Genomic DNA, 12,178 nt, shown 5'->3' on the forward strand with positions numbered 1-12,178 from the left:
AGAACACAATGGTAAAATGCCTATGTGCCTCTGATCATATAAAATAATATTTATCTTAATGAACAGTAGGAAATGGAAACGAGGTTTTTTCCTTTGTTGTTTTCTTTTTGTCTTGTTTATCTGTCTTTGGGAGGGTAAGAGGGAGCACAGAAATGGAGGGACAAAAGGTAAACAAATACAGCAATAGTACTCACTAGACACTATGTTGAAAATGAACTAATCAACTTGTGAGTGAGGAAGGGAGTGGAAAAACTGGGAGAGGGAAAGGGAAGAGATGACATTGTCAAAAAAGAAATACACTGTTCTTTATCAGTCTTATTTAATTGTAATCCCTCTGTATACCACCCTTACAATAACAAGTTTACAAAAAGTATAGGAGGGATGAAAGAGTGAAAAAGAACACCTGCCTAGCAAGTTTGAGGCCTAGAGCTCTAAAGGGCCAGTACTAACGAAGGGACAAATAATACAGAGAAGAAATAAAGAGGAGAAAATATGAGAATATGCTCAGCCAGCAGTGAAAATATTGTGACAGTTCTTCTTTATTCTATCAGGAGTATAAATAGTGATACTACCCAATAGGAATATAGGTGCAGGAACTACTAGAGGTATACAGCATTTTTTGTAAAGTACTTTAAATAGCTATAATATATTTAAAACACATCCTTAAGTACAGCAACTTTGCAATGATAAATTTCTCCTAAAGAAAATGCACAAAGTAAAAGTATAGCTGTGGTTGGGCATGGTAGTGTAGCACATGCCTGTAACTCCAAACACTCAGGAGGGTAACGCAGGAAGGTCTGAAGTTCTAGACCAGAATACACTACACACTGTGATCCTGTCTCAAAAATAAAGTAAGATTAAATATATTAATATTTAAGTAAATATGTATGTATGTGTTACAGTAGTGGTTATAATAAAACAAAAGTGTTTTTAATTAGGAAATTTATGGTACACATCCAACTGTACATTACAAATTTATTTAAAGTAATGAGGTCCAGATTTATGATGACAAATGGTTTTCAAGAGACCTTACATAAAAACAGCTGCAATGACACAGCAGCTCAATGACATTTATACTTTTAAAGGCAACTCTATATTAATGCCTTTGGCATGCAAATGCATACTAAATGGTTTGCAGTGACACACAGAACTCATCTACAAAGGAATATACAATGGAGGTAATACTACTTATACAATCCTGTGCTTGTAAATTTCACATATTATTGGTCCATTTTCAGGGAAAAACATTTTGTAACCTCACATGTTTTTACCTTGGTATTGTGCTCCAAATCTTTACTATTGAGAAGTGCATGATTAATTCGAAATACTATCCAGTCAAACAGAGCACTATACAGTGACTTAGCCATGGAGTTCCTCACTGTCACCGCCTACAAAAGAAAAAAAGAATTTCATGAGTATGAAATACTATCGGTAATAATCTAAGATACTACAATAAAGTGTAACTTTGCTAGATCTCAAGAAAAAAAATCACTATCCTTAATTTAGAAGCTAATTTTGGCTCAATATATTATAGTCTATGAATTTTTCTCTACATACTCGTTAATTTAGTCCACTTTAAGAGAATACAAGCTAAAATTGCTATGAAACAAACAAAATGTAGGCCATTTAGTTCAAAATATCCACCCCCAGAAAGACAACAATTCCTTCGCTATAAAATTTTCAAAAACCTTTCTCTGACCTCAAGATTTCTCTGAATTATCTTAGTAAGTCTTAAAGTTGCTCTAAAAAACAAAATTTGCTTTGTTTTAAAGAAAATTCACCATTTAAAAAGCATTTCAAGCCAGGAACTGGTGGCTAATTCCTATAAACCTAGTTAGTCAGGAGAATGATATATGAGGATTGAAGTTCAAAGCCAGCCTGGGACAGGAAAGTCTGTTAATCTCCAATTAACCAACAAAAAGCCAAAAGTGGAAGCTGTGGCTCTATGGTAGAACAGTAGCCTAGGAAGAAATCCCAGGAGTATCTGACTTACAGGCAACATTCCTTTTATTCTTTTCTTTTCTTTTTTTTTTTTTTTTTGCCAGTCCTGGGGCTTGAGTCTCAGGGCCTGAGCACTGTCCCTGGCTTCTTTTTGCTCAAGACTAGCACTCTGCCACTTGAGCCACAGTGCCACTTCCGGCTTTTTCTGTTTCTGTGGTGATGAGGAATGGAACCTAGGGCTTCGTGCATGCTAGACAAGCACTCTACCACTAAGCCACATTCCCAACCCCTGCATGGCATATTTTGTGAGAGAAGAAAACATGACATAAGACAGAATATGGGCACGAGGTGCAGTCAGGATCACCCCTATAAGGGAGACAGGGGTTTTAGCTAGCTCTATGCCATTCTCTAGAATTCAGTAACAATTTCTACTTCTGATTCTCCTCTTTTGTTTCTATTTTGGTAACTGTCATAATTTGGATTCTTTTCTTTTGTGTGTGGGGGAGGATGGGGAGGGGTGTTCATGGGGCTTGAACTCAGGGTCTGGGCACTGTCCTGTAAGGTCCATCCCCATGCAGATGTTCCCACCTGTTTAAGTCTGCGCCCTGTACCTGCATTACCCAGGTAACTGGCACACCTGGAAGCAGTTACCTCCCCCTTCTCTGAGGTCACATCCAATCCACCTGGCCACACCTCCCACCTTTCCCTATATAATCGGGCTCAACACAAGTCCTGCTCTTTCCTTTTCTTTCTTACTCTCTCTTGCTCTCCTTCTTTTTCTCTTCTTCCTCCCCCTCTATCTCCCTGTGCCTTCATCTTGTGTGGGCTGAGAGTTTGCTCTCCCCCCAATAAACTCTTCTCTTCTTGAATCATGTGGCGGGTTTCCTTTCTGGTGAACCTTACATGTCCCTGAGCTCTTTCACTCAAGGACAGCACTCTACCAATTTAACCCACAGTCCCACTTCCAGTTTTCTGGTGGTTAATTGGAGGTAAGAGTCTCACAAACTTTCCTTCCCAGGCTGACTATGAACTGCAATCTTCAGATCACTGTCTCCTGAGTAGCTAGGATTATAGGCATGAGCCACCAGTGCCCAACATAATTTGGATTCTTAACACTTCCACAATATTGCACTGTAAACTAGTGGCTTTTCAGTAATTTTCCTACCCTTAGTACTAAGAGTACCTTTACACCTAGCAGATTGCGTATACATTCATTCTCTCTCTCTCTCTCTCTCTCTCTCTCAAGAAAACTGCAAGCCCTACATAACTTTTAAATTGCAAGAAAATGGAATATTTCATGACCAAATTTCAAGACCTAGAAAATGTTTCAATCAATATATCTGTTTATGTCACCTTCATTTTGTTGAGAGGGAAAAAAATGAACAAAAACTTATTTTTTGGGAGGGGTGCCAATCCTGGGGCTTGAACTCAGGGCCTGAACACTGTCCCTAAGCTTTTTTGCTCAAAGCTAGCACTCTATGATTTGAACCCACAGTTCCACTTCCAGCTGTTTGGGGGCTGACTTTGAACCATGATTCTCAGATCTAGGTGTCCTGAATAGCTAGCATTACAGGTGTGAGCCAAACACGTAGCTTCAAATACAAACTTCTAAGAATGTCCAGCCAGAATTTGATTTTTAAAAAAACCATACCTCTGCCAGCTTGTATGGTAAAACAAGCTTTTCTCCCACTGTTATGGTTTTCCTTGTAACTAATGCTTCAAATAACATCTCTTCTTTCACCTATAAAACAAAAAAGAAAATTCTGTAAGATTTATGACAAAGGGTTGAATTACCTTACAGAAAAGCTAAATAAAGGAAAAGCCTAATGGGAACAGGAAACAGACAATGAAGAAAGAGGAACAAAGACATACTGGACAAAATGGAAGCTCAATAGTCTACGCACACAGATACTTTCCCAAAAAAAAAAACAAAGTCAGTAAGATATACAACTCTTTCTAAATTAAGAGTCTGCTATCAAGATTCAGGTTTAGCTGAATGGCTAAGTGCTTGCCTAGCATATATTGGGCCCTGGATTTGATCCTAGCATTATGGGGGGGAAAAATTCCTCCTGATCTCACTGGAGAAACATGTTTTATCTTCAAGAATATAGAAAATATACACACACACAAAATTCAGACAATCCTCATAATCACACAAGGAGACAAGGACTAAAATATTAAAAAAAAATTTTTTTTTGGCCAGTCATGGAGCTTGTAACTCAGGACCTGAGCACTGTCCTTGGCTTCTGTCTGCTCAAGGATAGCACTCTACCACTTGAGCCACAGTGCCACTTCTGGCTTTTTCTATATATATGGTGCTGAAGAATCAAACCCAGGGCTTCATGTATGCGAGGCAAGCACTCTACCACTAGGCCATATTCCCAGCCCGAAAGAACATCTTGAATTCCAGGAATAGTCCTAAATGTATTTATTATTACATTTCAGATTTTTTTGTCAGTTTCAGGACTTGAACTCAGGGCCTAGGTGCTGTCCGAGCCTCTTTGTGCTCAAGGATAGCACTCTACAACTTGACCCACAGTGCCACTTCCCATTTTTGAGTAATTGGAAATAAGAATCTTACAGGGACTTGGCTTCAAACCATGATCCTTAGATCTCAGCCTCCTGAGTAGCTAGGATTACAGGTGTGAGCCACTGGCACCTGATTTTTTTTTTTTTTATGGATACTAACTTTTAAGCTAAGGATGCCACTTCCTTGGTTCTCATTCCTTCAGTAAACACTAGCAGGGGTTTGACATTGTCACTTCAGTCTTGTTTCTATTCATTTGTGCAGATTAACACACACTGTGTTATACTGGCAAGTACTAAAAGCCTTGGTGCTTACTGGATGTCTGGATTTAAAATACAACGACCAACCACCATGTCCTGTATTATCATAATACCAAATGCTTGCCAAAAATATCACCTGAAATGCCTGAATTCAAATACCATCTGTGCTCTGGCCTTCATGACCTTCAAAAAGCACAACCTTCAGATACCACAGTTCATCTCCTGGAAGAAATTCATTCCAGTGAGTGAGTTTAGTTCCAATTCAAGGAACTCCCTTCTCATGCCCCTTGTGCCAGGATGTCATTCCATTAAAGTTAATAAGCAAAGTCCAGTCACATGTCGAGAAGAAAATAAACACTGTGTAGTTAAATAAGAAAGAGGCATTCACTGCTCCTGAATAGCACCACAGCCTTATAATGGACACAAATGAGTAAACAATTAACTTCACGCTATACATCAAGTGAAAGTAAATGTTTCAATGCACAGGGAGTCGGTTTAGACATTTACTAAGGTTAAACTCCATGAAGCGGTTCATGAACCAAGAAATGAAAGATGAGTGATGTTTTAATTTTTAAGCAACCTATTCATGGTTGTCAAAAACTGGAAACAAGCAAGATGTTCTTCAATAGGTGAATGGCTACCAAACAAACTGCAGTATCACCATACAAGGAAACTATTACCCAGAGATTAAAAAAATAAATGCTCTATTAAACCACAAAATGACATGGATCCATTTTAAATGCATGTCCCCAAGTAACATTAAGTCAATCTGAAAAGGCAATAGATTATATGATTCCAATTATTTTACATTCCGGCCGCTTCACGCGGGCCCCGGCGCCGCCCTGCGTCCCGGGGCGCCGGCGCCGCCCTGCGTCCCGGGGCGCCGGCCCGGCGAGCCCCGCGGGTGCAGGAGGCGCAGCAGGCGCCCTGGTAGTACTGGTAGATGCACAGCCGCGCCTGCACCACCACGTGGCAGTTGAAGTACTTGTCCTGGCAGCTCGCGTCTGGGGGGGGGGGGGGCGCGACAGAAAAGACCCTGAGCTTGGGGGAGGGGGGTGGCTGCCATTGGGACCCCCCCCCCCCCAGGTACCAGCCGGAGCTGGCGGGCCTCACGCCCCCGCACTCTTCCCTCTCTCCTTCTGCCCGCGCTGGGCCTTGAACTCGGGGCCCCCGACTCTCCCTGAGCTCTCCCGCTCACAGCCGATGCTCTGCGGCTTGAGCCACGGCTCCACTCCGGCTCTTTGCCGCAGATGAGGACCTCATGGATGTATTTGCTTGGGCTGGTTTTGAACCCCGATCCTCAGACCTCAGCTTGCTGAGGATTACAGACAGGAGCACCATGCCTGGGGTCCTCCCTCCCTCCCTCCCTCCCTCCTTCCCTCTCTCCCCCTCTCTCTCTCTCCAGTCATGGGGTTTGAACTCAGGGCCTGGGTGCTATCCTTGAGTTTTTTCGCCCAAGGATGGCGCTCTACCACTTTGAGCCACAGCCCCACTTCTGGTTTTCTGGTGGTTCATGGGAAATAAATAGAGTCTCACGGACTTTCCCTGCCTGGGCTGGCTTTGAACTGCGATCCTCAGATCTCAGCCTCCTGAGTGGCTCGGGTGACAGGCTTGAGCCACCGGGGCCTGGCTTTCCAATCTTCTTTCCTATTATTGTAAGTGAAGCTTTTAAGGTAATTTTGTTTCTCAGTCTTGTCAAATCGTTCCCCGATTCTCTCTCTGAACTGGGGGTGGCTGGTTGTGCTCCTTGTAGAATATCGCATGTTTTATATATATATATATATATATTTTTTTTTTTTTTCCTGCCCTGTTGCGTCTACCGCACGAGCCCAGCGCTCGGGCATTGCCGGGCACATAGGGCTGGGATTCAAGTTCCTGCTGGGAGCTGCTTTTCCAGTCTCCTAATGATTCCCTAATTCAGATACTTCTTTTACAACAATGATTCCACTCTGCATACATAACGGAGCTGCTCGCTGTTTGCTGGGTTGCAAAGAGCCACTCCCGTTCCGAGGCTCTTCTTTTTATTTTTTTTTTTGCCAGTCCTGGGCCTTGCACTCAGGGCCTGAGCACTGTCCCTGGCTTCTTTTTGCTCAAGGCTAGCACTCTGCCACTTGAGCCACAGCGCCACTTCTGGCCCTTTTCCATATATGTGGTGCTGGGGAATTGAACCGAGAGCTTCATGTGTAGGAGGCAAGCACTCTGCCACTAGGCCATATTCCCAGCCCCCGAGGCTCTTCTTATCCCTTCGTTTGTGGTAGTGTTTGATAAGCAGACATTCCATATTTTAGTGTAATGGAGCCTGCCCAAGGAGAGGCTAGGGTGCCTTGCTCCCTGGAGAACCCCATCACAAAGCAGATGGTGCCTTGCTTCTCAACCAGGAGCTCAGCACAATAGCATGAAATTGTTATCCTAGCTATAACAGGAAACTCCAAATAGTCAGACAATGGGAAGCCCAGGACCTCTACCTGAGCAAGGTAAGAAGCAAGAACAAGAAGGAGAGGTGCTGGAGGCATGGCTCTGTGTAAGTTCACCTGCTTAGTGAACAAGAAGCCCTGAACCCAAAAAGGTAATAAAATCATTACTTAAAAAATTACTAACCAGGGCTGGGGATATGGCCTAGTGGCAAGAGCGCTTGCCTCATATACATGAAGCCCTGGGTTCAATTCCCCAGCACCACATATACAGAAAATGGCCAGAAGTGGTGCTGTGACTCAAGTGGCAGAGTGCTAGCCTTGAGCAAAAAGAAGCCAGGGACAGTGCTCAGGCCCTGAGTCCAAGGCCCAGGACTGGCAAAAAAACAAAACAAAACAAAAAATTACTAACCAACTACAATATTTAACAAAATAAAAAAGTTTAAATTACAGTATTTAAGTATTAAAGTAATTAAGTATTTAAAATTACAACAATGCCATCACTCACTTCTAATAATTCCGAGACAATAGGCAACACTTGAGGGTTGCAAATATCGATGGAGTCGTCGCGGTATGTCCTCTTCTTATAGCAGATATCACCCAGATGTAATATTGCTGAGAGGAGAGAGAAAATCCTGGGGAAACAAAAGCACAAGTGACACCATGCACATGTGCACTCTAGACATTTACTTCATTCCAAATTTCTGTCTAGCAAAAACCTAGCTAGAAAGACTCAGTTCTAAACAATTATTTTTCTCTAAGGAGATGCAAGATTGCATCTTTAATCTTAAGAGTGTTTGTCTTACATTAAATATAATTTACTACTTTTATCATAATTTATTTTCATTTCAGTTTTCCTTATATTTTCCATGAATAGAGACTTTTTTCTTTTGCCAATACTGAGGTATGAACTTGGGACCTTGAGCTTCCTGCCACTAGAGTCACACACCTTTAAGCTCAACCTTTTTGCTTGTTAATTGGAGATAAAGAATGTTAGATTTTTCTGCCTAGGCTGGCTTTGAACCCAGATCCTCACATTTCGGCCTCCTTAGTGGTTGACAGGTGTGAGCCACCAGAGCTAGCTATAATAAAGAATTTTTTTAACAGTACACATATATGTTAAATATGCAAAGGGAATATGTGTCTAGGACTTGGTAAGATGTGGAGATCAGTAATACAAAAAATGAGGACCTATAAAACCAGTGGTGTAGGGGGCTGGGAATATGACCTAGTGGTAAAGTACTCGCCTCCTAAACATGAAGCCCTGCGTTCGATTCCTCAGCACCACATATACAGAAAAAGCCAGAAGTAGCGCTGTGGCTCAAGTGGTAGAGTGCTAGCCTTGAGCAAAAAGAAGCCACAGACAGTGCTCAGGCCCTGAGTTCAAGCGCCAGGACTGGCAAAAAACAAAAACAAACAAACAAAAAAAACAGTGGTATAAAGTCACAGCATTTAAAGAATGTCTATAGTTAGGCATCATGGACACCATAAAATCCAAGTCATAGGTGAAAATATTTGTAGATATATAAAAATATCTCTAGCTTTCATCAGATTTTCACAGTATTGAAGATTAAAAAAAAAAAAAATCAAGCCAGAGGCCAGTGGCTCCCACCTGTAATCCTAACTACTCAGGAGGCTGAGCCTCCCTGAGACTCTTATCTCCAACCACCAGAAGTAGTGCTATGGCTGAAGTGGTAGAGTGCTAGCCTAGAGGCAAAATAGCTCAGGGACAGTGCCCAGGCCCTAAGTCCAAGTCCAACCACAACAGCAAAGAAAATAATCCTCCAAAACACTTAAGATAATTGAGTGTTACAACAGATAAGAAACACTACTGAGGAAGATAAATCTCTCAACGACATAATTATAATTTATTCTCAACTGGAGATAGAATAATATATACACTCACTGTCTTCTTGTCTTGGGAAGAAATCCTACCATTTCCATGGCCAACTGTAAGCGTTCAAAGTCATGCTTCAAATCTTCCCCCTCCACTGTAAAGCAATCCTGCTTAAGATAAAAAGTGGGAAAGTCAATATTGCCTGTGAGACAGGCAATGTGAGACAGAAGGGCTGACATTAGTCAAGACACGTTGAACTCATAACCTGACCCTCTGGAATTAAAACCCCTTTGTACTTAAGAAAAATATTTAAAAAGTTGTTTTTGGAGTTTTTGCCAGTCTTAGGCCTTGGAATCAGGGCCTGAGCATTGTCCCTGGCCTCTTTTGCTCAAAGTTAGCACTCTGCCACTTGAGCCACAGTGCCATTTTTGGCTGTTTTCTATATATGTGGTGCTGGGGAATCGAACCCAGGGCTTCATGTATATGAGGCAAGCACTCTACCAATAGGCCATATTCCCAGCCCCATTTAAAAAGTTTTTAATGTGGGCTATTCAGAAATGAAGTAGATGAAAGTATAAATGCCAATTAAAGGTGGTAATAGTCTATTTAGACAAAATCGAACTCAAGAGTCATCTTATCATACTACAGGTATGTGAACCAAGCATACCTACCAAAATACCTTTGGTTTTCTCCAACACATGGATCCCATAAGTAACTTAAGAAGCTAGCAGTACTGATAAAACTACACAGATAACAAGTTTCATTTTAAGTATTTTAGAATAATTTTGGAGACTTGAAGCATTAACAGAGTATAATGTCAGAAGCCAATGTTATTTATTCATTTAATACTAAACAAGTACTAACCACATGCAAGGCACTTCAGTAAATCCTGGGGACGTTAAAAAAAAACACAAAAACTTCCACGAGGCAGTAATGCTGGTTAAGAAGCAGATCCTAGATTTATATAAGTAAAGTAACTTACATTATAGCTGTTCTCCATACATAAATACTTCCTAATGAAATAATAATAATAAATCAGCCAAGAAAAGAAGCCTAAGAGTCCTCAAAAACACAAGTCATGGGCTGGGACTATGGCCCAGTGATAAAGTGCTCATCTCATATACATGAAGCCCTGGGTTTGATTCCTCAGCACCACATATATAGAAAAAGCCAGAAGTGGCACTGTGGCTCAAGTGGCAGAGTGCTAGCCTTGAGCAAAAAGAAGCCAGGGACAGTGCTCAGGCCCTGAGTTCAAGCCCCAGAACTGGCAAAAAAACAAAACCAAACAAAAAAACACAAGTCACATGAGTTAGTAAAAACACAGAAGACCATATTTAAAACAGGATTGTCAAGCTTGTAGCTGGTGGCTCATGCCTGTAATCCTATCTACTCTGGAGGCTATCTGACTAAAGCAACCCAAGCAGGAAAGTATATAAGGCTCTTATCTCCTATTAACCACCAGAAAACTGGAAGTGGCACTGCACTCAAGGTGGTAGAGCCCCAGCCTTGAGGGAAAAGAGCTCTGAGAAAGCACCCAGGTCCCAAGTTCAAGCTCCACGACCAACAAATAAAAAACAAAACAGGACTTTCTTGTTGAAACCTTTGGATTTTATTTCTTCAAATAGACAAAGAATAACGCTGTCTTATTCACTGCAGATCATAAGTACTAACTCAGTACCAAGACCATGTCAAGAATTACTGAAGATACATAAACACCAAGTTCCTAAATAACACATATTAGAACTAGAAAAAAAATCCTTCTTGAGAAAGAGAAGTGGTTATTTACTTTCCAAAAAAGTATTATCACCAGGAGCTAACACCAGTAATCTTAACTACTCAGAAGACTGAGATGTGAGGATCATGGTTCTAAGCCATAGACAACAATTAGGCACCAAAAAGCCAGAAATGGACCTGTGCACTAGCATTGGGCAAAAAAGCTCAAGGCCAGCACCCAGGCTGAGTTCAAGGACCAGGATGGGCACAAAACAAAACAAAGTATTTATCAAATATTTATCATGAACCAAAAAAAACCACAAAAACCACTTTAAGCACTTTGAGTCAATAAGCACAGCTAAATATAAAGTTTAAAATTAAATCTTGTTTTAGAATGTCATTAACAGTATCTTGCCATATGAAGAGGTATATATATATAGAATCTAAAAATTTAAATTTACTGCCAGAAAATTTCTTCTGAGAACATATACATTTAATACTCATTAACTTTGTGGAAACAATTTTAAGACTTGCTATAGATATGACAATGCAATAGAGAAATATATATGTATATATGAAAACACAATCGACCCTCTTTCTACAAAATTATAAGTTCAAGAAGGGAATTGGGTAAGGGGAGATGAGAGAGAGCAACAGAGGGAGTGAATAAGATCCAAGTACACTCATGTATATACAGAAATATCACAATGAAAGTTTTACTTTGTACAATTAACCTGTGATTTTTTAAAAAATTGTGTGTGTCAGTCTTGAGGTTTGAACTCGGGGCCTGGGTGCTGTTCCTGAGCTTTTTCACCCAATGCTGACACTCTACCACTTGAGTCACAGGTCCACTTCCAGCTCTTTTGGTACATAATTAGAGACTCACAGACTTTCTTGTCTGGGCTGACTTCAAACAGGGATCCTCAGAGCTCAACCTCCTAAGCAGATAAGAGTTAAAGGTAGGAGCCACCAGGCTGAAAACCACCTGGCTATCAGGGTCCAAACCCTTCTTTTTTTTTTTTTTTTTTCTGTCTGATGCCAAGACTCAAACTTCATATCTGACGCTTTTGCTTATTGGCTGCTAGTGCTCTACCACCTGACACCTCCAAACCTGCTCAGTGTCCAAATTCTTTACTGTTAAACAAAAGCAAATCAACTCAGTTTCACTCAAGCTCTGAAAAAGAAACCAATTCATATTTGCAGTACGAGTTTGCAATGCTCTGCTTGCTTCCCAAGAGGCACAATGTATTTGGTGTAGTGATAAAAAATGGAGCCGAGCGTCGGTGGCTCACACCTGTAATCCTAGCTACTCAGGAGGCTAAGACCTGAGGATCAGGGTTCAAAGCCAGCCAGGGCAGGAAAGTCTGTGAGACTCTTATCTCCAGTCAACCACCAGTGGTACTGCGGCTCAAGTGGTGCACTAGCCTTGAGCTGAAGAGCAGAGGGACAGTGACCAGGCCCAGAGTTCAAGCCCCACGACTGACAAAAA

General features: G+C 41.3%; 1 protein-coding gene across 9 annotated transcripts in view; it reads right to left on the reverse strand.

The window, feature by feature from the left end:
- Positions 1 to 12,178, reverse strand: part of Myo9a (myosin IXA) — a 143,175-nt gene that overhangs the window by 79,090 nt on the left and 51,907 nt on the right. For 8 of the 9 annotated variants that reach the window (XM_048329422.1, XM_048329425.1, XM_048329426.1 and 5 more), the window contains 4 exons: positions 9,046 to 9,143; positions 7,648 to 7,774; positions 3,593 to 3,682; positions 1,272 to 1,388 (listed from right to left, as the gene is read on the reverse strand). In XM_048329422.1, the coding sequence (XP_048185379.1) occupies positions 1,272 to 1,388; positions 3,593 to 3,682; positions 7,648 to 7,774; positions 9,046 to 9,143 (432 nt within the window). Of the gene's footprint in view, positions 1 to 1,271; positions 1,389 to 3,592; positions 3,683 to 7,647; positions 7,775 to 9,045; positions 9,147 to 12,178 lie in introns of all 9 variants that reach the window. The other variant, XM_048329424.1, reaches the window with a different exon arrangement.

Source organism: Perognathus longimembris, chromosome 20, assembly GCF_023159225.1.
Source record: "Perognathus longimembris pacificus isolate PPM17 chromosome 20, ASM2315922v1, whole genome shotgun sequence".
NCBI lineage: Eukaryota > Metazoa > Chordata > Mammalia > Rodentia > Heteromyidae > Perognathus > Perognathus longimembris.